We start from the raw sequence: 26718 nt of genomic DNA on the forward strand, positions 1-26718 counted from the left end.
GAGAGTAAACATAAGACGGCCTTCGTCACCCCTTGGGGTTTGTATGAGTGGAATCGGATTCCATTTGGTTTGACTAATGCGCCTGCAGTGTTTCAACGGTGTATGGAATCCTGTCTTGATGGTCTAGTTGGAGAAATCGCCGTAGTCTACCTTGATGATATACTGGTCTACGGAAAAACATTTGAGTCACATGTTGAACACATACGTCAAGTCCTCAGACGCCTCCAGGACCGTGGTATCAAACTCAAGCCAAGTAAGTGCAACTTATTCCAGAAAGAAGTGCGGTACTTGGGGAGAGTTATCAGTAGTGAAGGCTACAAGATGGATCCTGCAGACATCAAAGCAGTTGAGGCACTCCGTGAAAAACAACCGAGTACCGTGGGTGAAGTGAGGAAAATCTTGGGTCTACTGGGCTACTATCGTCAGTATATCCAGAACTTTTCTACCATCGCTAAACCATTGTATGAACTGCTGAAGAAACCCAGTCCGTGCAGTGATGACCAACCTAGCAAAACTAACCCAATGAAAACATCGTCAAAGTCACGAGGAAAAGCTGCTGTAGGTAAAGGTGCAGGACAAGTGTCGTCAAGACAACGCATTACATGGGAAGCTTCTCATCAGAAAGTACTGGAACACTTGCTGAGTTTTCTCACTTGCCCCCCAGTGATGGCCTTCCCTAATCATCAGCAGCCTTTCATTCTGCATACAGATGCTTCAAATGAAGGACTGGGCGCTGTCTTGTACCAGCAGCAGGATGGAAAGATGAGAGTGATCGGCTATGGCTCGCGAACGCTAAGCCCTGCTGAGAATAACTACAATTTGCATTCGGGAAAGCTAGAATTTCTTGCGCTGAAGTGGGCCATCACAGAAAAGTTCAAGGATTATTTGTACTATGCTCCCTCCTTCACTGTGTATACAGACAATAATCCTTTGACCTACATCTTGACATCAGCCAAACTCAATGCAACAGGACATCGCTGGGTTGCTGAATTAGCTGATTTTCATTTCACGATTAAGTATCGTCCTGGAAAGTCAAATGCAGATGCTGACGCCCTTTCTCGTATGCCCCTTGACATAGACAGCTTTAGAACCCAGTGCACAAGCGAGATCAGTCCGACTCATCTTAGTGCCACCATCGATGCAATCAAGGCTGATAATTCTGATCACTGCCCATGGATTGGTGCCCTGACTGCGTCTACATCAAGCCCAGATGACAGTGTTACAAGCTCCCACCACATCACCAAAGAACAACTGAGGGCAGCACAGCGAGATGATGCAACTGTGGGTCCTGTTATTCAGTTTCTTGAAAAAGGTCACCGCCCGAGTAGACAAACCAAGATGACCGAACAGCCTAACACTGTTGCTCTTCTTCGGGAGTGGGATAAGCTGGAGTTGAATAGTGAAGGGATTCTCCATCGTGAGTCTGGTGATAGGAAACAGCTTATCCTCCCTCTAAAGTATCACAGACTTGTCTACAAAGAACTACACGAAGATATGGGTCACTTAGGTGCAGAGCGGGTAGTTCACCTTGCCAGGGAGAGGTTCTTTTGGCCTCACATGCAAAGGGACATCGAGCACTATGTAACCAGCGTTTGTAGATGTTTGCAGCAGAGGAAACCAAACCGAATAACCAGAGAGCCCCTTCACAGTATAGTCACAACAGCCCCGTTCGAGATAGTCTCCATCGATTTTCTTCATCTCGAGAGAAGTGTTGGAGGGTACGAGTACATCTTGGTTGTGATGGATCATTTTACCAGGTTTGCCCAAGCACATCCAACAACAAACAAATCCGGAAAAACAGTTGCAGACAAGATGTTCAACGACTTTGTTCTACGGTTTGGATTTCCCCATAAACTCCATCATGACCAAGGGAGGGAATTTGAGAACCAATTATTTCGACGACTACAACAGCTATCTGGCATCACTCCATCTCGGACCACTCCATACCACCCACAGGGGAACGGTCAGGTGGAGCGATTTAATCGAACTCTCCTGGGTATGCTGCGGACTCTACCTGAGAAAGAGAAGTCTCGTTGGAAGGAATCTCTGGGCAAAGTGGTGCACGCTTACAATTGCACTCGCTCAGAAGCCACAGGTTTTTCTCCGTTCTATCTTCTTTATGGACGCCCACCTCGACTTCCAATTGATCTGGTTTTTGGTTTGGCAGGGAAGCAGGAGCCCCCAAAGAACCATCAAGAGTACAGCCAGCGATGGAAAATACAAATGGAAGAGGCTTACGGGATAGCAAGGAAAAACGCCAACAAATCATCAGCACGAGGAAAACAACAGCATGATAAGAAAGCACACAGCACAGTACTTCAGCCAGGTGACAGAGTATTGATAAGAAACCTGAATGAAACTGGAGGGCCAGGCAAGCTCCGAGCATACTGGGAGAAGGAAGTTCACACGATTGTGAAACGGCTTGGTGACGACTCTCCCGTGTACCAGCTATGCCCTGAGAGTGGAAAGGGAAGACGTCGAACTCTTCACAGGAACCTATTGTTACCCTGTAGCAACCTCATAAGTGAAGAGCAGACCGAACATAGGAAGCCCCCACCAGCACCAATACCCCAGACCAGGAGGAGGACAGCACAGAATGTTAACAGGGATAGCAGTGACAGTTCGGAAGACGAATATCTCCTTCACACACCGACTCACACACGACCCTCCTTGAAACCACACCCCCCTACAGTAACTACTCCAGCATGGAACCAGGAAGCTTCAGTCTTCATCCCAGATGAACTAGTTACTGCTCAGGACCGTGATGAACCAGTTCTCATTCCAGATAACGCCACTCAGGGAGAACCAGACCACAACCCAGACCACGCCTGTGTTCCTGATGCAGTAATCATCCCTGAGGCAGCCGCCGCTCCTGAACTGGTAATCGAGGCCGACCCAATTCCACATCCGGAACAGCCCATTGCTTCAGAACCTGTGGTACCTCAAGATGTTGTTGAACCAGTCCCAGATGTTCACCAGCAAGCCCCTCCCCCTGTCCCTGCAGATACTGGTCAGCCCAACCAACAGGAGGCACCAGACCAGCCAGATGCTGAAGCCCCGCCCCCTGCCACTAATGCAGATGGAGCCCCTGCACCCGGTCTTCTTCAGGATACCCAACATTACCCCCAGAGAGACAGGCAACCCCCACAGCGGTTTGCTTATGATCAGTTGGGCCATCCACAGCACAGCCCAGGTGGAGTTTATGCAATGTCAGCTGCAAATTCACATCTCTACCAACATCCATCAGCACCCTGGCCATACTCCATGATGCCACCACAGGGACCACCGCCGATGATGTGGCCTCAACCCTCCACTCCTTGGACCAACCCCGTGATGATGCCCTGGCCCCCGATGCAGGCACAACCATGGCAACAGTGGTATCCAACGGCAACCTACCCACAGCAACCAGTGAGGATCTAGTGATTCAAGTGACTGTTTGGTATATCTTTGAACTTTGAAGTATTATAGTGGTTTTTTTTTTTCAATGTACACACATATTGTGAGTGGTCAGTGTGACAGCTGAAAGATATCCAAATTTAGTTGCACCTTATGTCATTGACGATTTGTTTGATTTTTTTTTTTTGAAATTCTGAAATGTTGAGGACAACATTTAATTTTCAAGGGGAGAGTGTAGAGGTCGCTTATGCCCCCTCCTAAATTTTCAAGTTTTATGCCCCCTCTAATTTTTCAATAGCTGCTTCATAACCCCCTTGTTTCAACAGCCGGTTTAGACCAATCAAAAGGTTGGAAATACTTCAGTGAGTGGGTATGGGTCTCACCCCCACAGATGTCCCCCCATACTGGATGATGTGATGGTGAGATAAAGACACATGATTAAAAGTACTTAAGCACCCAACTCACTGTGATCCCTTATTCCATCCTTTTATACAGGTATGTGGATTTTAATTTGTTTAATATAATAAGTTCATAAACTTGTGATTGACATGGTATTATTATAAACTTGTTTTGACTCAAGGATAGGAGAGCATTATCTCCTCAAACTTAGCTACTTTCACCATGAACCACGATGTGTGTAGGCCTATGCTTTACTATTGGGTTGAAACATGGTTAAGCTCAAGAGTGTACTGAATTGATTTAGACTTTTATTCCATTTCCTTATTATGTTTTGATTAATTAACTTGAGTTTCTGATAGCTCATATTCTATAGAACTGTTTGATGCTAAGAATTGTGTTTTATGACTTTTCCAACTTTGCATATTTCTAGAGGAAAAGCAGGGGTAGTTGCCCATCTTTTATAAGTTCAGTTGTACAGTACTCAATGTATGTGATACACGTGTACAAAAGACCACCCTGGTCTGAGACAGTAACTCTTAGTGGAGACTGAAAGCCTGGTAGGGTCATTAACTTAAACCCCTGAGGGCTTGGTCAGCAGTAGCTCTTTAATAGCCAAGATAGCCTGGGATAGCCTTGCTGCCTGAACAACCTTCTTTGTTTTATTTGTTAAGAGGCAAGTGCCAGGTTAGAAAGTGACCTTGCCTAGTTTTAGCCAAGTTGATTTTGTTTATACCAGACCCAAGACTTTGCTTATGTTCCAGTAGGGTTTTGTTTACGTGTTTCTTTATCCTTTAAAATTAATGTGTTTCTTTGTTTTGACTATTTGGCAAAACCACTGGGATTGCTTTACTTGTTGAGTTTAGTTTCAGTAGTGAACAGATGGAGTCAGTATTAATAGATTCTGACCTACTGTATATTATGTTTATTGACACTCAGAGTATTTGTTTATTGCAAATGATACTAGGATTGAATTGAGGCAGAGAAAGTAATTAGTGCCGAAACAATGACAAGCTTCGAAGTAAATGTTTAAGTGTTATTATTATTATTGTTTAAGTGTTATTATTATTATTGTTAAAGATCCATACTGGATGATGTGATGGTGAGATAAAGACACATGATTAAAAGTACTTAAGCACCCAACTCACTGTGATCCCTTATTCCATCCTTTTATACAGAATCTTCATTAATGTACACCGTGGAGTGAACGTTTAATTCACGACGGGTGCAACACATGTTTATACAACTGAGAGTTATGTTGTCATTAGATGCTTTATAATATTTTCTCCTGTTGTTTTGTCAGTCTTCATCATTGTTTTACTATTTTACAACTTTAAATCTACACAATTGCCAAAAAGCATAAAGCTTCTGGCTCCCCAGTTCAACAAATACCAAAACATCTTTTGAAATTCCTACAGACCAGTATCTTATCTTTCAAGCCTGGTAGCAAAACTGTCCTAAATATGCCTCTTTCGGACTTCTGACAAATTTAGCAACCCCCTCTATTTCCCAAATCGACCTTTGTTCAAAACACCCCTTTTCGAAATAATGAATTGTTCCATTCACAATTAACTGTACCTGGTCAGGTGCATTTTTGGAAAGACCAAGGATGTATATTTACCATATTCAGCTGAGAGGCAGGTCATATTTTTGGTCTTCACACAGTGAAGCTCTCAACTTTGGGTAGTTTTTACATAGAAAAAGAGCCAAATTACGTAAAATATGGCAATTTTCAAAGTGCCAATTCAAAAACTATGCTTTCTTTTTACACTTTGGTTGAAGGAATTAACATGTGCAAAGAGACAACACAAGATCCTCTACACAAATCATATTTTTTTGTAACACAAAATAAACACCTTTTTTCCTCAAAAAAGCACGTAGTTTGTGGCAGCACTGCTCCCAAGTACAACAAATACCAAAACTTTTGTTTTGAATTTCTTACAGACCAGTATCTTATCTTTCCCGCCTAGAAGCAAAACTTTCCTAAATATGCTACTTTGGGACTTCTGACAATTAGCAACCCCCTATATTTCCCAAAATGATTTTTCCTCAAAACAACCCTTTTTGAAATAATGGAATCTTCAGTTCACAATTAACTGTACTTTTGTCAAATGCATTTTTGGAAAGATTATGGATGGATATTTACCATATCGAGCTGAGAGGTAGGTCCACTGTTTGCTTTTCACACAGTGAAGCCCTCAACTTTCGGTAATGTTTACTCATGAAAATAGCTAAATTAGGTGAAAAATTTTAACTTTCTACTTTTGACCGTTGCCATGGCAACGAAGGTGTAAATGCAAAAATTATGCTTTATTTTGACACTTTTGTTGATGGCCTTCACTTGTGCAAAGTTTTAACGAAATCCTTTTTTGAAAGTCTTCCACCACTTCTTTGATTTTTACAGCAACCCAGTCTTAAATGTTTAAATCAATCCTAAATTTTTATAAATTAAGGATGCATTGGTGTTGTAAAAAGAAATGGGTGAAAGAGTGGTGAAATTTTTTAATGTCCGTTTTTCGGGAGGGGGGGGGGGTTACGGTGTACACATACAAATCTGCCAAAAAAGTACAACGGGTCAATTTGCCCCAAATCATTGCTCAATTTAACAAAAATTTAACACCATTGGTAGGACAATTTCAAGGCAGACGACACTATTGACAACTACTCAAAATAATGTTAACAGAAAGCATGAAACTGGGATCGAAACAACCCGTTGTAGATTTTTTTTTTTTCTTTCCGACAACTCTGTGCAGAAAACTGACGCCATGGATGTTGTCACATAAGTACACACCTAACATCATAGAGTGTTAAATCAAAGCTGTTGAAATTGTTTCTGAGCAACCCCGCCTACTTGAGCTTTTTTCTATCAAGAAGTGTGCAAGTCGCCCTAAACCTTTAAAAAATGGACGCAGGAACATGCCAGGATGACTAAGGTACAAACTGCATCTCCCTAGCATTTTTTGTTCCAGAGTTATTCCAGAGCGTTGCTGAAAGTTTTTAATTGTCCGGGCCAATTTTTTGAATGATCCCTTAATTGTTGGTTGGAATCCTGACTGCGCCGTGTCTTTGTATACGCTGTATACACGCACAGTCTACGTCAATTTCTAATGGGTGCCTGCTCGCGCCGTCGCATCTGGCCCCGCCTTAAAAATCGTCAGAGCATTAAGTTTTGTACGAGAGGAAAGCCCTTGAACATGGCAATCCTGTGGTGGTAAAATTTTGAAGATTGAGCATGATACTGGGATCGAAATTACCCGTTGTACATTTTGTTTTTCTCTCCGACAGCTCTGTGCACAAAACTCCCATAGTGGAGGTTGTTGAAATCGTTTCTGAGCAACCCCGCCTACTTGAGCTTTTTTCTATCAAGAAGTGTGCAAGTCGCTCTAAGCCTTTAAAAAATGGACGCAGGAACATGCCAGGATGACTCAGGTACAAACTGCATCTCCCTAGCATCTTTTGTTCCAGAGTTATTCCAGAGCGTTGCTGAAAGCTTTTAATTGTCCGGGCCTATGTTTTGAATGACCCCTTTATTGTTGGTTGGAATCCTGACTGCGCCGTGTCTTTGTATACGTTGTATACACGCACAGTCTACGTCAATTTCTAATGGGTGCCTGCTCGCGCCGTCGCATCTGGCCCCGCCTTAAAATTCGTCAGAGCATTAAGTTTTGTACGAGAGGAAAGCCCTTGAACATGGCAATCCTGTGGTGGTAAAATTATGAAGATTGAGCATGATACTGGGATCGAAATTACCCGTTGTACATTTTGTTTTTCTCTCCGACAGCTCTGTGCACAAAACTCCCATAGTGGAGGTTGTTGAAATCGTTTCTGAGCAACCCCGCCTACTTGAGCTTTTTTCAATCAAGAAGTGTGCAAGCCGCCGTAAACCCTTAAAAAATGGACGCAGGAACATGCCAGGATGACTAAGATACAAACTGCATCTCCCTAGCATTTTTTGTTCCAGAGTTATTCCAGAGCGTTGCTGAAAGTTTTTAATTGTCCGGGCCTATTTTTTGAATGACCCCTTTATTGTTGGTTGGAATCCTGACTGCGCCGTGTCTTTGTATACGTTGTATACACGCACAATCTACGTCAATTTCTAATGGGTGACTGCTCGCGCCGTCGCATCCGGCCCCGCCTTAAAAATCGTCAGAGCATTAAGTTTTATACGAGAGGAAAGCCCTTGAACATGGCAATCCTGTGGTGGTAAAATTTTGAAGATTGAACATGATTCTGGGATCGAAATTACCCGTTGTACATTTTGTTTTTCTCTCCGAAAGCTCTGTGCACAAAACTCCCATAGTGGAGGTTGTTGAAATCGTTTCTGAGCAACCCCGCCTACTTGAGCTTTTTTCTATCAAGAAGTGTGCAAGTCGCCCTAAACCTTTAAAAAATGGACGCAGGAACATGCCAGGATGACTAAGGTACAAACTGCATCTCCCTAGCATTTTTTGTTCCAGAGTTATTCCAGAGCGTTGCTGAAAGTTTTTAATTGTCCGGGCTATTTTTTGAATGACCCCTTTATTGTTGGTTGGAATCCTGACTGCGCCGTGTCTTATGTATACGTTGTATACACGCACAGTCTACGTCAATTTCTAATGGGTGCCTGCTCGCGCCGTCGCATCTGGCCCCGCCTTAAAAATCGTCAGAGCATTAAGTTTTGTACGAGAGGAAAGCCCTTGAACATGGCAAGCCTGTGGTGGTAAAATTTTGAAGATTGAGCATGATAATGGGATCGAAATTACCCGTTGTACATTTTGTTTTTCTCTCCGACAGCTCTGTGCACAAAACTCCCATATTGGAGGTTGTTGAAATCGTTTCTGAGCAACCCCGCCTACTTGAGCTTTTTTCTATCAAGAAGTGTGCAAGCCGCCGTAAACCCTTAAAAAATGGACGCAGGAACATGCCAGGATGACTAAGATACAAACTGCATCTCCCTAGCATTTTTTGTTCCAGAGTTATTCCAGAGCGTTGCTGAAAGTTTTTAATTGTCCGGGCCTATTTTTTGAATGACCCCTTTATTGTTGGTTGGAATCCTGACTGCGCCGTGTCTTTGTATACGTTGTATACACGCACAATCTACGTCAATTTCTAATGGGTGACTGCTCGCGCCGTCGCATCCGGCCCCGCCTTAAAAATCGTCAGAGCATTAAGTTTTATACGAGAGGAAAGCCCTTGAACATGGCAATCCTGTGGTGGTAAAATTTTGAAGATTGAACATGATTCTGGGATCGAAATTACCCGTTGTACATTTTGTTTTTCTCTCCGAAAGCTCTGTGCACAAAACTCCCATAGTGGAGGTTGTTGAAATCGTTTCTGAGCAACCCCGCCTACTTGAGCTTTTTTCTATCAAGAAGTGTGCAAGTCGCCCTAAACCTTTAAAAAATGGACGCAGGAACATGCCAGGATGACTAAGGTACAAACTGCATCTCCCTAGCATTTTTTGTTCCAGAGTTATTCCAGAGCGTTGCTGAAAGTTTTTAATTGTCCGGGCTATTTTTTGAATGACCCCTTTATTGTTGGTTGGAATCCTGACTGCGCCGTGTCTTATGTATACGTTGTATACACGCACAGTCTACGTCGATTTCTAATGGGTGCCTGCTCGCGCCGTCGCATCTGGCCCCGCCTTAATAATCGTCAGAGCATTAAGTTTTTTTACGAGAGGAAAGCCCTTGAACATGGCAATCCTGTGATGGTAAGATTTTGAAGATTGAGCATGATACTAGGATCGAAATTACCCGTTGTACATTTTGTTTTTCTCTCCGACAGCTCTGTGCACAAAACTCCCATAGTGGAGGTTGTTGAAATCGTTTCTGAGCAACCCCGCCTACTTGAGCTTTTTTCAATCAAGAAGTGTGCAAGCCGCCGTAAACCCTTAAAAAATGGACGCAGGAACATGCCAGGATGACTAAGATACAAACTGCATCTCCCTAGCATTTTTTGTTCCAGAGTTATTCCAGAGCGTTGCTGAAAGTTTTTAATTGTCCGGGCCTATTTTTTGAATGACCCCTTTATTGTTGGTTGGAATCCTGACTGCGCCGTGTCTTTGTATACGTTGTATACACGCACAATCTACGTCAATTTCTAATGGGTGACTGCTCGCGCCGTCGCATCCGGCCCCGCCTTAAAAATCGTCAGAGCATTAAGTTTTATACGAGAGGAAAGCCCTTGAACATGGCAATCCTGTGGTGGTAAAATTTTGAAGATTGAACATGATTCTGGGATCGAAATTACCCGTTGTACATTTTGTTTTTCTCTCCGAAAGCTCTGTGCACAAAACTCCCATAGTGGAGGTTGTTGAAATCGTTTCTGAGCAACCCCGCCTACTTGAGCTTTTTTCTATCAAGAAGTGTGCAAGTCGCCCTAAACCTTTAACAAATGGACGCAGGAACATGCCAGGATGACTAAGGTACAAACTGCATCTCCCTAGCAATTTTTGTTCCAGAGTTATTCCAGAGCGTTGCTGAAAGTTTTTAATTGTCCGGGCCTATTTTTTGGATGACCCCCTTATTGTCGGTTGGAATCCTGACTGCGCCGTGTACGAGAGGAAAGCCATAATAGATGTTAAATTTGCATCGGGGATAAGGAATATTAATTTTGGTTTTTACCCATACACCGATGTGTGTTAGCACTGTATACTCAGTACTTTCCCGAGTCCTGTGAAAAAAAATATCACAGGCATGTTATTCGGGTGGGATTAGAACCCACGACCCTTGTAATTCTAGAGCAGTGTCTATTACCAACTAGACTACCGAGGTTGCCCGGCAGATAGAGGCAGTTCGAATCCTATATTTTTGCAGCGGGTACCGCAACGATATAATAGATGTTAAATTTGTATCGGGAATAAAGAACATTACTTTTGGTTTTTACCCATACACCGATGTGTGTTAGCACTGTATACTCTCGGCATCGAGTTGACACTGCTCTAGAATTGCAGCCCATATTTAAATAGTATTAAGTTTGCGTTATGATTGTGGCTGGTCCCGGCCAATTTTTGCTAAGCAAAGGAATTTTGTCAATCAGGATTTTCTGTTGATCAGCTCTATGATATTGGCCCCAGGAGTGACAACATAACGAATACTTAACTTGATAGACCCCCCAGAATCAATGGTCTACAGCTGCTGAAAAAGTGTTGGATTATATCTTTTAACACGCCTGGCTTATGCGTTTTTATCGACAATAATTATGTGTCTGAATTTTAAAGCTTATAATATAAGATTTGAGTAAATTTGATGTTGAAATTGATAGAGAACGATACTTTCGACTTGCCGTCTCTTTCCTTAGTGACTCCATCAGAGTCTTACCTCACATTAATACTAGATAGCCTACATTTTAGTTTGCACTTGCAACCGTCACGAGTCAGTCATATTAAAGGCAGTGGATACTATTGGTATCTGTCAAAGAATAGCCTTCACAGTTGGTGTATCTCAACATATGCATAAAATAACAAACCTGTGAAAATTATTTGAGCTCAATCGGTCACCGAACTTGCGAGATAATGAAAGAAAAAAACACCCCAGTCACACGAAGTTGTGTGCATTTAGATGGTTGATTTCGAGACCTCAAGTTCTAAATGTGAGGTCTCAAAATCAAAGTCGTGGAAAATTACTTCTTTCTCGAAAACTATGGCACTTCAGAGGGAGCTGTTCCTCATAATGTGTTATACCATCAGTCTCTCCCCATAACTCGTCACCAAGTAAGGTTTTATGCTAATAATTATTTTGAGTAATTACCAATAGCGTCCACTGCCTTTAAATAATAAAAAGTGTGAAAAAGTTTATCCGCTTACCACCTTGTTTATGAACTTGTTTTATTGAAGTTCCCCTTTTTCCGCACGCTCGGTGTTTAGGGCGACTTCAACACTCTTGATAGCACAACGGACAAGTAGGCGGGTTTGCTCAGAAACGATCTCAACACACTGCTCCCCTATGTGAATTGTGTTGAGGTGTAGGCTAGCCAACCTCTGTTCCAAACGTCCGGGTTTTAAAAAGAAAGTCAACGACCTCCAGGTAAAAATATTGGGCAATATGTTCACACTGTGTCCCAATCATTGGGCTCTAACAAAATCTGTCTTCTGTTGAGATCTGTCTTCTGTGGAGATTTTTTTTTTGTTTTAATTGTTCAGCGCCCAGGAGCATGTTTACATGGATAGGCGCTATATAAATTTCCATTATTATTATTGTTATTATTATTATTATTATTATTATTATTATTATCTTCTCCACACCCCTAGCAAGAGTCTCCACATGTTCTACCCAAAATATGTATCATCTGCCGCAGCAACAAATACATCAAAGATAAATTGGGAAGACGGCAGCTGCAAGGCCTGTCAACTTGTGCGTTGGTTGATGGAGGGTTACTACTCGAAGCTGCCAGGCTGAAAGAAGACCACAACCTTTTGATGCACATAAACAAAGATTGTGTGGCAATCGAGGTCCGTTATCATCGTGTGTGCTATCGTAATTACACTGCACTTCTCACGAGACCACATCCTACAGGAGACCGCAAAGGCCAAATCTACTGCGATGCATGAAAAGTATTTTGTGAGACCATCATACAACAAAATATCATCAGAGATAAGGAGATTTTCCGCTTGACTAAACTGAAAAAGATTTTCGATAAAGTAGTTCGAAATGTTGAGGGGAATGACTCATCAACATACAGAGCATGGAGTCTGAAACAGAGGCTGAGGTCCAAATTTCCGCAACTCAATTTCCTTCAACCTAACCGTAGAAATGAAAGTGTACTTGTGTACGTGGACACTCTTGCAACTGAAGAGCTTTTTGAAAAATCAACGATCCTCACTGAGTCATCAATCTCGTCAGACACAGATACAACCGATACAGACTCTTCAGTAGCAGGTGAAGAATGTGAGATAAACACCACTCCAGTGAATTCAACGTCATTCGGCACATTACGGGGGGGGGGAGAGATTTTTTGTATTGTGACCTGGGGTCGATTTCACAAAGCACTAAGATTCATCTTAAGATGAGTTGTCTTGTTTTTCTAAAATACATGGTTGAAGTCTAAATGGTACACTTAAATTAAAAAACACATGTTTGCTAGATGTTGTCTCTTGTAAAAAAAATTACAATTCAATTGTATTAGCAATCGAAGAACATAGCACAAACAATATCTTATGCCTCTACCAATTTTGTATTCTCACTTAAAGGCACTGGACACGTTTGGTAATTGTCAAAGACCAGTATTCGCACTTGGTGTATCCCAACATATGCAGAAAATAACAAACCTGTGAAATTTTGGCTCAATTGGTCATCGAATTTTCAAGAGAATAATGAAAGAAAAAACACCCTTGTTGCATTACTTTGTGCGTTTTCAGATGCATAACAAAAAAGCTTCTAGCAAGAAGTCTTTTTTGAGTGAGAAATTACCTCTTTCTCAAAGACTACGTTTCTCACAATGTTTTCTTCTTCTTCTTCCGTGAAAGTACAGTCCACCATCTGGTGTATTGCGTACTGTGGTAGTTGTGTGCATGCGAGGGTGTAGACATAATTATACAGTGCAGGTGGGTGAACAGTGAACGTGCGGCTAAAAAACAGCTCAGGCTGACCTAGCGGAGCTGGACTGACTGTACACCCTGCTTAAAACTAGCAAGAGTTGTACAGTTGATCAGGTCTACCGGGAGATTGTTCCATATCCTAATGCTATTGGGAAAAAATGACTGTGTATAGACCCGTGTCCTGGTGAATGGTATCATGTATTTGTAAGAATGACCCCTCAGAGAAACGGTGCATGGAGCCAGAAATGTGTGTGGGACGTCAACCAGGTTGTTTACAATCGTATACATCATAACTGCCTTGGCCTGTGCACGCCGTTCTTGAAGTGTGGTCCACTGAAGTTGGCTGATCATGGCAGTTACATGTACACTACTGGTTGCTCGGTAGTCTCCAAGCACAAAGCGTGCATAGCGTCGCTGCACACCATTTCTAACTTGTGGGTGTAGCTAGCTGTCTGGGGGTCCCATAATGATGCTGGAGTACTCTACAAGAGGGCGCACTAGGGTCTTGTATCACAGCTCCTTTGTTTTCCTGGGACACTGGTGTATGTTGCGCTGCAGAAATGCCCTTATGGAATTTGCTTTGTTGGTGATGCTGTTGATGTGATTATTCCAGCTTAGGGTTTTGTGAATGTTCACCCCAAGATGTTTTGTACTATCAACAGTTCTCCATTGCTCATTACCAAGTAAGGGTTTATGCTAACAATTATTTTGAGTAATTACCAAAAGTGTCCAGTGCCTTTAATTAGAAATGGTAAATTAAAATGAAATTTCATGATTTTTGTTTTTTCCCCTAAAATTTACCACTACCAATTCAATACAATTGATTGACATTCAGTGTGTGGGTAACATTCTGTACCCTTGTAATTAGCAAAAAGAAATTTAAAGCACAGGCTGTTAAAAGAATACATGTACACGTTACAATGCACTTAATATGACAGTCATATTTTTGAATAATTAAGTGCAACTTCAGTACATTTTCTTATCTATAGATCACTTCACCAGGTAACATTGTACCAGTCTTATATTCATCCTTAATAGTTTCAATATTTGATATTATTCCAATTTAATATAAAACATCTGTTTCCGAACAAGTATATTGCCCTGTGTACATATCCATACAAGAATAAATAAGAAGTTCACTTTTGTCAATTGTAAATAAACATTATGTTTCATTTTTTTTTTAACTTCTTTTCTTTACTGTTTTAAAGAATTAAAAACATTGCTAAGAACTATATATTATTGTTCAAATAAATGTTTAACTTTTGATCACAACATCCTGTCATATGCAAACATCCATGACAAAAAATGGTTATTAACAGGGGAATTAAATTAATTTTTATATTGGTGAAAAGGGCTGGTTTGGGAGCTCTGCCAGCTTGAGAATGGAAGTGGTGGTACATGTAGGGGTGGGGTGGCAGTATTGTTCTACCACGCATGCGATCTTTCTTGAGGAAGAAAAACAGGCACCAAAGGGAGAAAGAAATGGTCCACATTATGTCAAAAACAACATTTCAGATTGTTTGCATTCATCAAATCACCCCTGTTCTATCTAACTTTATTCTTCAATGGGTGTATTTTTTTAATATGACAGTCTCAAATGTCAAGAAACAAATCAAATATAGGTATTTTAAGTAAGAAATTAGCATATCAATAAACTCTTAATGTTTACATTTAACAGGGAAAGACATCTGTGTTCTGCTGAGACAGCACACAACAATTACTATAAGTGTGCCTAAATATTGATGGTCAAGTGAGGGCGCTGTTTTTCTTATGTTTTTCTTTATCCTGGAGTTTTGGAGTATTTCAGGGTTTTTAGACAGTATTCGCGGTAAAATGTGCAATCGTTGTGCATGGGATTGATTGGATTATTGATAAGTGATATATCATCTTCCATTTAAGACATATTTCACCGTGTACCAGGCTGAATGAAACGAAATTCACTTTCTGGAAGGATTCCTGTGTCATAAACCTTATCGCAAATACCAATACGCAAGCGCAGACTGTTGAATGAGGTGCATTGTGGGATATATATGGATCAAATTTGGATACCAGCAAGACCACAATGCACCTAATTCCAAGCTTTATGCGCGCGCCCCGGTATTTGCGAAAAGGTCTATGCCCTATGGTCTATATCACCTGCTCTCTTTTCACCCTTTTAAATATACCTTCAAAGGGCGCCCTCAATTAGAGGGGCGCGATATTTACCGCGAGACCCCTGCAAAGAAGCGGTGAAACCCGTTCTTCACAAAAGACTATAAATACAAGCGACGAATTTTCCTGCAATATTCTCTCTCGCCCGAGCGTCAGCACGGTGTTGAGCCGAGATCGACACGCAAGCATCGCAGAAAAGCTCGTCGATTTGGCCGGAAAAATCTCAACAAAATCAACTGTAAACCGTCCAACTTTTTGGTCGACACAGAGCTGATGCATTATAGACAAGACTGAAGTCTCACCTATCCGTTTTTGTGGCTTTTGCGAGACTGATTTTGAAGCATTCCGGATGTAATTTTTTACACAACTCGCTTTTTGCGATTGTTGCACAATAAACCCACACTTGTGCAAAGTGCTGCGTGTGCACAAAACAGCACCCGTTTCTTCATACGTGGTTAAAAGAAAAAACCCAAAATGTCGCTTCAATTTCATGATTCTAAAGCCCCAATGCGTGATGTCAGGAGGGTGCAGTTTGGTGTTCTAAGCCCTCATGAAATTGTAAGTGCCGTATTTTTAACCATGCTAACCAAAATTAAATATTTAAATAACCTTTTTTCATTAAAATGTTTTATTTTTTTTTATTTAAAATTAATTTCTCATGTTTGTCTGATTCGTTGTTGCATGCAATTCATAAATTATAAAATAATAAACCTATAATAATAAAACATAAGTATTTCATTCAGTTTTAAGTCTTTTTTATTTAAAAAATTAAAATAGGGCATAACCTTTTTTTCATTTTTGTCCCCACGTTTCCGACCAAAAAGTTCAAACAACAGGAAAAATTGAAAAGCTTATTTTTATTAAAAAAAGTTTTTGTTAGCGTGAAAGTTCGTCTGTGTTGGTATTTGGGTACAATTTGATTTAACTCTTGATCAATTTTTTTTATTTCGTACATTGTTCAATAAGGTTTTATCGCGAATAGTAAAAAATCAAGAGAGGATGCTGTTGAACCCACAAAGGTATTATAGGCATTGCGTGCGCGAGTCGTAGAAACTGCCCAGAAACCGCCCATATTCCTTCCCACAACGCATTGCAGTTCTGATTCACGATAAACATTATTGCATACATTCTTTAATATTTATCTAAAATTTATTATTTATACCTTTCTGTTCAAGGGGCACTGCCACTGGAAGCTACTTTTGGTGATATATAAATTTCAAGTTCTCATTTGAAGCGAATGCATTATTTTTCACACTTTCATTTACAGAAACGCATGTCGGTCGTTGAGGGCGGCATTCGCTACGCAGAAGTCATGGAGGGCGGAAAACCAAAGCTGGGCGGCCTGATGGACCCTCGGCAAGGTTGCGTCGACCGACAGTCAAGATGCCAGACTTGTGCATGCAACCAAGTGGACTGCCCTGGGCATTTTGGACACATCGAGCTGTCCAAGCCTGTGTTCCATCCGGGGTTCCTGACTAAGTCTGTGAAGGTTTTACGCTGTGTCTGCTTTTTCTGCTCCAAACTTCTTGTTGACCAGGTGAAAACTTGATCTCTTTCGTTTTCGCGATCGTAATTACTGTGTTAGTCAATTTCCAGGGATCAACCAATGGAAAGTTCACCCAAAACAGTTTATTGGTTACGACCGCGAAACATTCCCTGGCCTGGAGACTAGTGAAATTTACTATATGGCTACTTGGATTTTTTATTTAATTCTCAAGATGAATTGCGGCATAATGTTTGTCGCAGGTGCAATAGTAAAATTCACACTGAAATGTTTGAAGAATTGGGTCACTGATGTTTGAGCGTGTTTTGTAAGTAAATAATGATGTCAGGAATAGTCATGAGCGATACAATTGGTTCACCAAGCAGGAAGTCACGATTACACATGAAGCCCTGTAAGCGAAGAGTGCCTTGTATTGTTGTGTAGGCATGGGCACAAACGAAAGTTCCCTGCTAAACCATGTAATAGGATTGTTTGCTTTCAGTATGCAGAGCCATGCAATCAGGCCCAGAGCATGTCACATGCAACATGCATTGTTACAAAAGAATTAAGAAATGTATTAGCATTTCAAATTCAACTTCCTTTAAAGCCATTGGACCCTTCCGGTACAGAAAAAAAAAAAAGTTCACAGATTTACAAATAATTTACAGGGTTTACAGAAGGTAATGGTGAAAGACTTCTCTTGAAATATTAGTCCATGAAATGCTTTACTTTTTGAGAAAACGGTAAAACAATATAAATTCTCGTTGGCGAGAATTACGGATTTGTTGTAAACACATGTCATGACACGGCAAAACGCGCGAAAACAGGAGTGGGTTTTCCCGTTATTTTCTCCCGACTCCGATGTCCGATTGAGCCTAAATTTGCTTAGTACCAAGTAAGTTTTATGCTAACAATTATTTTGAGTAATTACTAATAGTGTCCAGTTCCTATATTAAAGGACACATTGACAATGTTATTTTTCAACCTTGCTCTCATGATTGCAGTCCCACCCCAAAGTGAAGGAGATCCTGAGTAAATCAAAGGGTTACCCCCGAAAGCGTCTCGCTCACGTCTACGATCTCTGCAGGGGAAAGAAGATGTGTGAAGGAGGTGAAGAAATGGACCAGACCTTCAATGCTGACCTCGCTAAGAGGGAGGGGGAGACACCAGAACCCAGGGCACAGGTAATGACCCCTTGCAGCACGCACATCACATCCAACGACTGTTCCACGCCCTCCATTTTGGTGGTCAATAGGTTTACCTGTAAATGCTGCGTCACCTAAAATGTGCAAAACGCTGCGTCGCCTAAAAAGCGGACTGAATAGCGCACAGTTACATTGCCCACCAATATGGCGCATCCAAGATTATTCTGATGGTGACGTTGGGTGAATTGGGTCAATACAAAAATTAATCTCAAACTTTGTCTTATTTACCCAGTCTGCACAGATAAAATTTCTTCAGTAGTCATTTCTGTATTATTTGAAACCATAAAATAAAAAATATAAATTGGACCCCAAAATCTAAATGTTTGACCAATGATTTTTATTACTTTGGACCAAAAACACAAAGTTCTCAATAAATCTAAAACTTAGGCTTATTTTCAGTCAACACAGAATTATGTCTTAAGAAGTCTGTTTTGTATCCTTTTCATAACGCTGCTTTAAAAAGCACGTAGCCAAGCACAACTAGGAAGTTTGTTGCAATGATGATACCAAACCTAGCTCACTTGGAGCCTTTAAGGCGCTGAAGAGTCTTAGCATTGTTCCCTATACAAATGCAATCTGAGCAACAACTTGTAAAAAGGATGCGGATTATTTTTGAGCTACTTAACCAAAACATTATTTTGCTTACCAGAATAAAATGCCAGCACATGTGCAATTTTATCTCTGTTATCATGCTCATTTCTGCTCAGAAGGAAATTGTTTTAAAGCAATAATTCTTGCTTAAGCAGCTCGACGGGAATTGGGCCCGAGGCTGACACTAAACACTAGCCTAACTTAGCAACGATTTAATAGATCGGAGATGCAAATTTCCATCTATTTAGTTTTTTGGATGGTCGTTGCTTAGCAGATATTTCTGAGCTTGGTGCATGTTTGTGCTTAACCTCTACAGGAAATCTTGCCCAGCTAAGACATTCCCTTGTGCTTTGCTTTTCAGGGCCACGGTGGCTGCGGCAGATACCAACCGCAGATCCGACGAACCGGCCTGGACCTGACTGCCGAATGGAAGCACGTCAACGAAGACACCCAGGAGAGGAAGATCAACCTCACTGCCGAGCGCGTCCATGAAATCTTCAAGCGCATCTCGGACGAGGAGAGTAACATTCTGGGGATGGACCAGAAGTACACCCGGCCAGACTGGATGATCGTCACCGTGCTGCCAGTGCCCCCGCTGTGTGTCCGACCGGCAGTGGTCATGTTCGGCTCAGCCAGAAACCAGGTACATTTTAAGGAAGAGAATAGATCAGGGAAATTAGGCGACCTGTGCGATAGCACCATGTGCTCTCTTGGAAGATGATCAGGGGTGGATTTCACAAAGAGTAAAACTAGTCTTATGTCCTAATCTAGGACTAGCCCACAAGTTTTCAATATCTCCTAGGACTAGTCCCAAGTTAGGACTAGTCCAAACTCTTTGTGAAATCGACCCCAGAGCATATTGATCGAGTTGTCAACCAACAGTTCTTCTCGGAACCAACGCTACTTAACACATTGTGCTACCACAATCCTCAGGCGAATACACCCGCACCATGCAAAGTTTTGAACCGTACTTTGCAAAGGGATCTGTCAAGCTTTTTGTTCCAACGCAGAATGTTCTCATGAAGCATCCATTGTCTAGCTACTTGCTAGGGCCTCCAACTTAGATTAAAAAAAACGTCCGTCAAATTATAAAATGTTCAGAAACAACTCTTGAAGAAAGCTTGGCTGGTGTTGAGAGGCCAGCGTGGACCCTGTATTTGAGTACAGTGTCGGGGGGAGGGGGGGGGAATCAAAGCACCCACTAGACCATAGGCTGTTAATTACCTCAACTAATAACGATGTCCATTATGTCTGGTTCTTGCTATGATTTTTGTCGGGTTAACCAGACTTGTAATCAGGGGAAGTAATTTAATTTATTTTATTTTCCCCACCCTACCTCAGGATGATCTGACCCACAAACTGGCTGACATCATCAAGGCCAACAACCAGCTGCAGAAGAATGAGCAGAATGGTGCTGCAGCACACATCATCGCTGAAGACACAAGGATGTTGCAATTTCACGTGGCAACGCTAACAGACAATGAGCTTCCTGGACTTCCAAGGGTACGTTCCAACTGCTTTGTCTTTATGCCCTCCCAAACCTTGCCCAGTTTTAGTCTAAATTAAAAGTAGTCTGTCCCGAGCCAGTATGGCTCATCCGGCCAGTGTTTATATCCAGTTTACTTGGCATCAAACAACAGAATATTTCTATTCCCCTAGTCATGATGCCAGTCCCTCGCAGGTTACTCCCTAGCTCTCGACGGTACCCATTTGTACTCCCTGGTGAAGAGAATCAATTATGATGGAGTGCCTTGCTTAAAATCACAAGTGTGCGACTGACCAGGCCAGAATTTGACCCACCTTCTGTACATTACAGAACTTGAGTTTTTGTCTAGCAGAGAAAAAATTAGGACAATATTTTGTGCCGACTTAAACCCTCTTTGTATTTCACTTGAACAGGCGATGCAAAAGTCGGGTCGGCCACTCAAGTCCGTCAAACAGAGACTGAAGAGTAAAGAGGGGCGTATCCGCGGTAACCTGATGGGTAAGCGTGTGGATTTCTCCGCCCGTGCTGTCATTACTCCCGATCCCAACCTCTCCATCGACCAGGTGGGCGTGCCCAGAACAATCGCCTCAAATCTGACCTATCCAGAGATTGTCACACCCTTCAACATTGACAAGTAAGTAGCGCCAGTCTGTAAATGGGATTTTTGAATGTCTTCCTGTGTTTCCCCATTGGAGGGTGTTAAAGGGTTTTTATACCTTTTGCAGATTAACGTTTTGGCCATCACGTGAATCTCTACTCACTGTGAATGAATTTAACGCAGATGTTTTAGCTTCATTATAGTGTTAAGTTTTTTGAGAAAAAAAGGTGAAAAACACAGAGAAAATGTTTGTATGAGAGTCATGTTGTACATGCTCAAGTAATTTTTGTCTTACTGAGACAAAACAATTATTTGGACGTAGCTTTACTCATGTCTCTAAACCTACCGCACCTCAGCAGGAATATTTGTAGGGATTCTTTCTACCCATTATTATCTTCAAACTACGTTAGTTTAATGTAAGTCTGTGTGTTTTGTGTTACAAATGGTACCCAGACCTTTTGAAAATATTGAAGATAGAATGCTGGGTCATTGTATTGGAATAATAGAATGCTGGGACATTGTATTGGATTAATAGAATGAACAACACCAGTCATATTTCTGGATGTGATGATTTGTGTTTAATGAGTAGTGGTATTCTTGAGCCGAGGTTTGACACTTCAGCGTTGAAGCAAAACTCACTGGTAACCCACTTCTGATCCAGAACATTTGATGCTCAGTGTGGCCAATGGTCAAGTGTGTATGTCCAACCCCGTTTAGAAGTTTTTAGAATAGTTATTATAAATTTCCTCAAGGTATTGTGTTCTAAACCCAAAGCTTTTCATTCTTTTCTCTACCAGACTACAGGAACTGGTCCGAATCGGTCACAACCAGTACCCAGGCGCCAAGTACATCATCAGAGACAACGGGGAGCGTGTGGACCTCAGATTCCACCCCAAGACGAGTGATCTTCACCTGCAGTGTGGCTACAGGGTGAGCCTTCTGGCATTATTTTCTTTTACACTGCGGCAAGGGGTTTTGCACTCAAACGATGGCAATTCCTGTCTTGAGATGAGACTATATTATTAAAAACGCCCAATGTTCCATATTGACCCCTTGCATGTACATCACACTCTACGACTGTGACACGCTAACAGTTTTGGGTGGGCATTAGGTCTACGTGTAAACGTCGCGTCACCTTAAATGCGCACTTCACTGAATAACGCATAGTGACTTCGACCACCAATATGGCGTAACAAAGATAATTTAGGTGTGGTACGTTTTTGCACTAGATGTATGAAAATTTGTTGCAATGATGATAATCTCAGCTCACTTGGAGCCTTTAAGGCGTTGAAGAGTCTTAGCATTGTTCCCTATACAAATGCAATCTGAGCAACAACCTGTTAGAAATTGTTAATTTGGAATTAAAACTATTTTGCTTCGAGTTGTGGTTGTAACCCTTGACCATTATTGCTGCATCCTTCCGATAGGCAGTAGATCCTGTGTGTTGTATAATGCACGTAAAAGAACCTATTTCACTTACCATAAGAGAAGGGGTTCCGCCCTGGTGTTCCTGGTTTGGTCGGCTGCTTATTGCCCCACAGCACCTTGTTAACAACTACATGGTACTATGTAAAAAAAAAAAGGTCTTAGTTTGATACGTACAGAGAAAAAGGGGAAGGTTACATTGTTGTTTTAGGGGTTTTAAGGCACCCCCACCCCTCCTTTATCAAGCACAAAAACATTGATCGTAGAGGGCCTCAATCTTGCGACATTGTTGTAACTGTCTCCCAAAGATCAACAACGAACCTTTTTATGTTTCGGTTTTTCTGTTCAGGTGGAGCGTCATCTGCGCGACGACGACGTAGTCATCTTCAACAGACAGCCAACCCTTCACAAAATGTCCATGATGGGTCACAGAGTCAAGATTCTTCACTGGTCAACGTTTCGCCTCAATCTCAGGTAAGCCTGGACCATATCGGTAAAATTTAACTGGCGATAATATCGATGGGTAAATATTGCCGTTTTGACGATGGTGAAGATTTACAAAAGAAATTGTTGTAAGGATGATACCACTCAGCTCGCTTTAGTCATTAAGACGTTGAAAAACAGTTTGCGATCAGAGCAACACCACTCTTCAGCTTTTAGAAAAGTTCATGGCCTTGATTTTTGGGGGGTGGAAATCAACAAGATCTCAGTGTATTGGTCCTTGTTCTGGATAGTCCAGAAAAACTGAACATGAACCGTGACATTGAGTACAACTAACATTTGTTTGCTGAAATGAGTCCTCCAGGGGGTCCCTTTTAAAGTCGCCTGGAAATAGAATTTTTTTTCTTTCAAACATAAGCGTATATGCTTACGAACAATAAAACAATTTATTTTAGTAATTGTTTGTCACGATTTATATGTTTAAAAAATATATAAAGTTGTTTGGGGGGCTGACTCCGCCTACCCCTTTTGTGGCGTCAATCGAGGCAGACTTTGCCTGCAATGCGTATAGTAAACACACGTGCAAAGTACATGTACGTCCAAGTCGTGAGTTGGTACATTTCAAAAAGTGTTTTCCTGCATTCGGCAGCAATGCACCTGGTCGGCATTGTCGGGAAAAAAAATTGTACTTTGCAATTGTGTTTACTCTACGCATTACAGGCAAAGTCTGCCTCGATTGACGTCACGAACAGCGCCCTCTCGGGTCGGGGTCTACTCTTAAATTTGTAAAAAACATAAGAACTGATTTTTTAAAACCTTAGTTAACTGTTTATTCACATTTCACTCATCAAAACAGAATCTGATGCATGCCCAGCTGGCAGGGTTGAGCATTTGTTGTTATTGCAAAAAAATCACTTTTCCCATATGTTTGTGTACAAAGGCTCATCAAGGAATACTTTTTGGTGTGTACATACCAGATATTACGCGTATATGGAATGTGTATACTGGGAAGTTGTTGCAATGATGATTAACTTAGGTCTCCTGGAGCTGTTGTGGCAGTGAAGAGTTCATAGTTCCCTATTGATCTGAGCAACACAAATCTATATTCAAGTATAAGGGCCACGACATAACCCACGGCACCCTCAGCAATTGCTGCAGTAGCCACTTGCGCACAAAAAGGTTGAGCATTTTTTTGTTATTGCAAACAAAATCACTTTTCCCATATGTTTGTGTACAAAGGCTCATCAATGTGTTTTATATGATAACGACAGAACTCTTCACATGTTTTCTGGGCAAGGAATACTTTTAGGTGTGTACATACCAGATATTACACGTATATATTAATTCAGACAAGTGGTTAATAATATTATGTATTTACTTTTACCTCACTTTGATGAAATTATGTTATCAATAGGTTACTTTGTTTCTTATCTAACCTTTGACCTGGGTGCAACATTTTGCAACATTTCTATGTATTTATAACATGAGTAAACTAAAAAATATAGTCCAACAAGAATGGTTTACCCTTAAAATAATTTTTTTTCTAAAGGGGACAAAATCATGCTATAGTTGAACTTCATAATTTATACCAGTCGTCCTGCTTCTCAGTAAAACAAGATACATGCCAATGTATCAAGACTTGCAGTTTTTGGGGTGTGTGTACCTAAAACAAAGTTTTGTGGTGTCATATTTAACTATAAGTATACAGTGATGCAACTATCTCAATAAAAAAATTTAGTCTCAATCAAATGCCATCAACTGTAGCCAAAATTACCATTCAACTGTGACTGTTCCTCACGGATGAGATATGGATGCCATGGTCAGAGGACATTTTTATGAGCGTTTGTTATAAATTTATAGAAATGTTGCACCAGGCCAAAGGTTAGATCAGAAACAAAGTAACCTATTGAGTACGTAATTTCACCAAAGTGAGGTAAAAGTAAATACATAATATTATTAACCACTTGTCTGAATTAATATATACGTCTAATATCTGGTTAGTACACACCTAAAAGTATTCCTTGTCGAGAAAACATGTGAAGAGTTTTGTCGTTATCATATAAAACACATTGATGAGCGTTTGTACACAAACATATGGGAAAAGTGATTTTTTGCAATCAAAAAAAATGCTCAACCCTGCCAGCTGGGCGTACATTGGAATGCATACTAGACACCTTGAAGAACATATTTCTGCAAAAAAATCTTAGTTGTACTCAATGTCGCGCTTTACCTAAATTTGGGGGTTTGGCTCCTGGACTAGGAGTAAATTTTGAGCAACACTGCAGGCCTTAAACTTCGCTCATGAAGGGGCGCAGCAATTTCCCTTTGGTAAGGGGCACTTCCATGAGAAAATAATAATTTTATTTCTGAACTTTGCAAAGGGCACCTCAGCAAAAGCACAGGGGTACCCTGACAAATGCTGTTGGTGCTTAGGGTTATTTCGAGGGATGTCTTTGCGGCGATAAATTAAGTGTTCGATTTTACATTCATTCTTAAGCGCCTTGGGACCGTTTGTTATACTGGATATATCATTTGCTGAATTTGTTAAAAGTAAACATGCAATTTTCTTCCTACCGTGCAGTGTAACAACTCCCTACAACGCTGACTTTGACGGTGACGAGATGAACCTCCACGTTCCCCAGTCCATGGAGACGAGGGCAGAGGTCACCGAGATCATGATGGTACCCCGTCAGATGGTAACCCCACAGTCTAACCGACCCGTCATGGGTATTGTGCAGGACTCGCTCACGGCGACGAGGAAATTCACCAAACGTGACGTCTTTTTGCAGAAGGTGTGTTTAAAAGACGTTAGAGGCCCAATGTGCTTACAATTACCATTATTCACTTACTGTGCAAGTGCTAAATATATGCGCTAGCTGTGTAAGCGAAGAATGCTTAGTAACATGAAGCACGCACACGCACAAGTTCCCTGCTAACCCCTGAAAGACCTTTGACATACACATGGCTGGAATTCTCTGCTTGTAAAGCAAAGCCATGAAATTTGGCCACGCTTAATAACTTAGTACGATATGTATTTTGGTGATAACAATTCTAGATTGCTGTAAATCGTTATGGCGTTTAAGAACTTCGCATTCCCTATATAAATGCTTTCTGAGTGGTGGCTTGCTGGAATGTGTATACTGAGAAGTTGTTGCAATGATGATTAACTTAGGTCTCCTGGAGCTGTTGTGGCAGTGAAGAGTTCATAGTTCCCTATTGATCTGAGCAACACAAATCTATATTCAAGTATAACGGCCACGACATAACCCACGGCACCCTCAGCAATTGCTGCAGTAGCCACTTGCGCACAAAAAGTAGCTAAGCACAACACAGTTTTGCTTACCAGAAAAAGGTTACCAGTCAAGCCACCACGTAATAGCATACATTGTCATTGGTTTCCTGCTCATTTCTGCTCAGCAGAAATTTGTTAAGCAGCTCTCTGAGGTAAAGCTGAGATTGAATTTGTTATTTGACATTGTAGTTCCGGTCAATGGCCATAGCCTGAGTCACTTAATCCATTTAGTTTGCGTTGCGACAACTCTGATTTTGGGATTAGAAATAATCCTGATAATTTATTTTCATTTTCTAGGAAGAGCTGATGAACCTCCTGATGTGGCTCCCAAACTGGGACGGCCACATCCCCCAGCCGGCCATCATCAAGCCCCGCCCCCTCTGGACTGGCAAGCAGATGATGACGCTCATCATCCCGTCCAATATCAACCTCGTCAAAACTCACAGCACCCATCCCGATGAGGAGGATAAGGGGCCTTACAAGTGGATCTCCCCAGGAGACACTAAGGTATGAAACAGTGATGTCATGCTAACGACCCTCTAAGTTGGTGGCTCTTTTTTCTTCAAAATTTTGTTTCTAAGGGGCTAAAGCATTTGACTTAAGTATAGCGTTTTAAGGGTGCTTAGTGGAGGAATTTATTTGCTATTCGCAGAAATTAACAGAGAAACATTGCTTTATATTAATTTTGGTGTTTATCCTTATACAGATGTTTGTAGCACTGTATACTCATAATGTAC

The 26718-nt window shown here is 41.4% G+C and overlaps 2 protein-coding genes across 2 annotated transcripts in view; both read left to right on the top strand.

Annotated features, from left to right (window-relative positions):
* Window positions 1-5922: 5922 nt before the first annotated feature.
* LOC117298691 lies at window positions 5923-13927 on the top strand. Its single transcript, XM_033782009.1, has 5 exons — window positions 5923-5954; window positions 11741-11798; window positions 12023-12144; window positions 12364-12659; window positions 13923-13927. The coding sequence occupies exons 1-5, from the start codon at window positions 5923-5925 to the stop codon at window positions 13925-13927; spliced, it is 513 nt and encodes a 170-aa protein (XP_033637900.1).
* Window positions 13928-15588: 1661 nt separating this feature from the next.
* The window catches only part of LOC117298934 (DNA-directed RNA polymerase II subunit RPB1-like), a 30706-nt gene continuing 19576 nt past the window's right edge, over window positions 15589-26718 (top strand). Inside the window, exons 1-10 of the mRNA XM_033782317.1 lie at window positions 15589-16018; window positions 16728-16997; window positions 17948-18127; window positions 19101-19382; window positions 20081-20242; window positions 20639-20859; window positions 21621-21753; window positions 22598-22722; window positions 25271-25481; window positions 26279-26488. Coding sequence (XP_033638208.1) covers window positions 15935-16018; window positions 16728-16997; window positions 17948-18127; window positions 19101-19382; window positions 20081-20242; window positions 20639-20859; window positions 21621-21753; window positions 22598-22722; window positions 25271-25481; window positions 26279-26488 — 1878 coding nt within the window. The 5' untranslated portion in view covers window positions 15589-15934. The remainder of the gene's footprint in view (window positions 16019-16727; window positions 16998-17947; window positions 18128-19100; window positions 19383-20080; window positions 20243-20638; window positions 20860-21620; window positions 21754-22597; window positions 22723-25270; window positions 25482-26278; window positions 26489-26718) is intronic.

The sequence above is a fragment of the Asterias rubens genome, chromosome 13 (assembly GCF_902459465.1).
Source record: "Asterias rubens chromosome 13, eAstRub1.3, whole genome shotgun sequence".
In the NCBI taxonomy this organism is placed as follows: Eukaryota; Metazoa; Echinodermata; class Asteroidea; order Forcipulatida; family Asteriidae; genus Asterias; species Asterias rubens.

What these genes read in the sequence shown, in the direction of transcription:
- LOC117298691 (XM_033782009.1), top strand. Translation starts at nt 5,923, where the DNA reads ATGGATGGATATTTACCATATCGAGCTGAGAG. An exon ending in TTACCATATCGAGCTGAGAG is followed by an intron (nt 5,955 to 11,740) that starts GTAGGTCCACTG and finishes GTTGAGGTGTAG; the next exon opens with GCTAGCCAACCTCTGTTCCA. An exon ending in TGTGCGTTGGTTGATGGAGG is followed by an intron (nt 12,145 to 12,363) that starts GTTACTACTCGA and finishes AAATATCATCAG; the next exon opens with AGATAAGGAGATTTTCCGCT.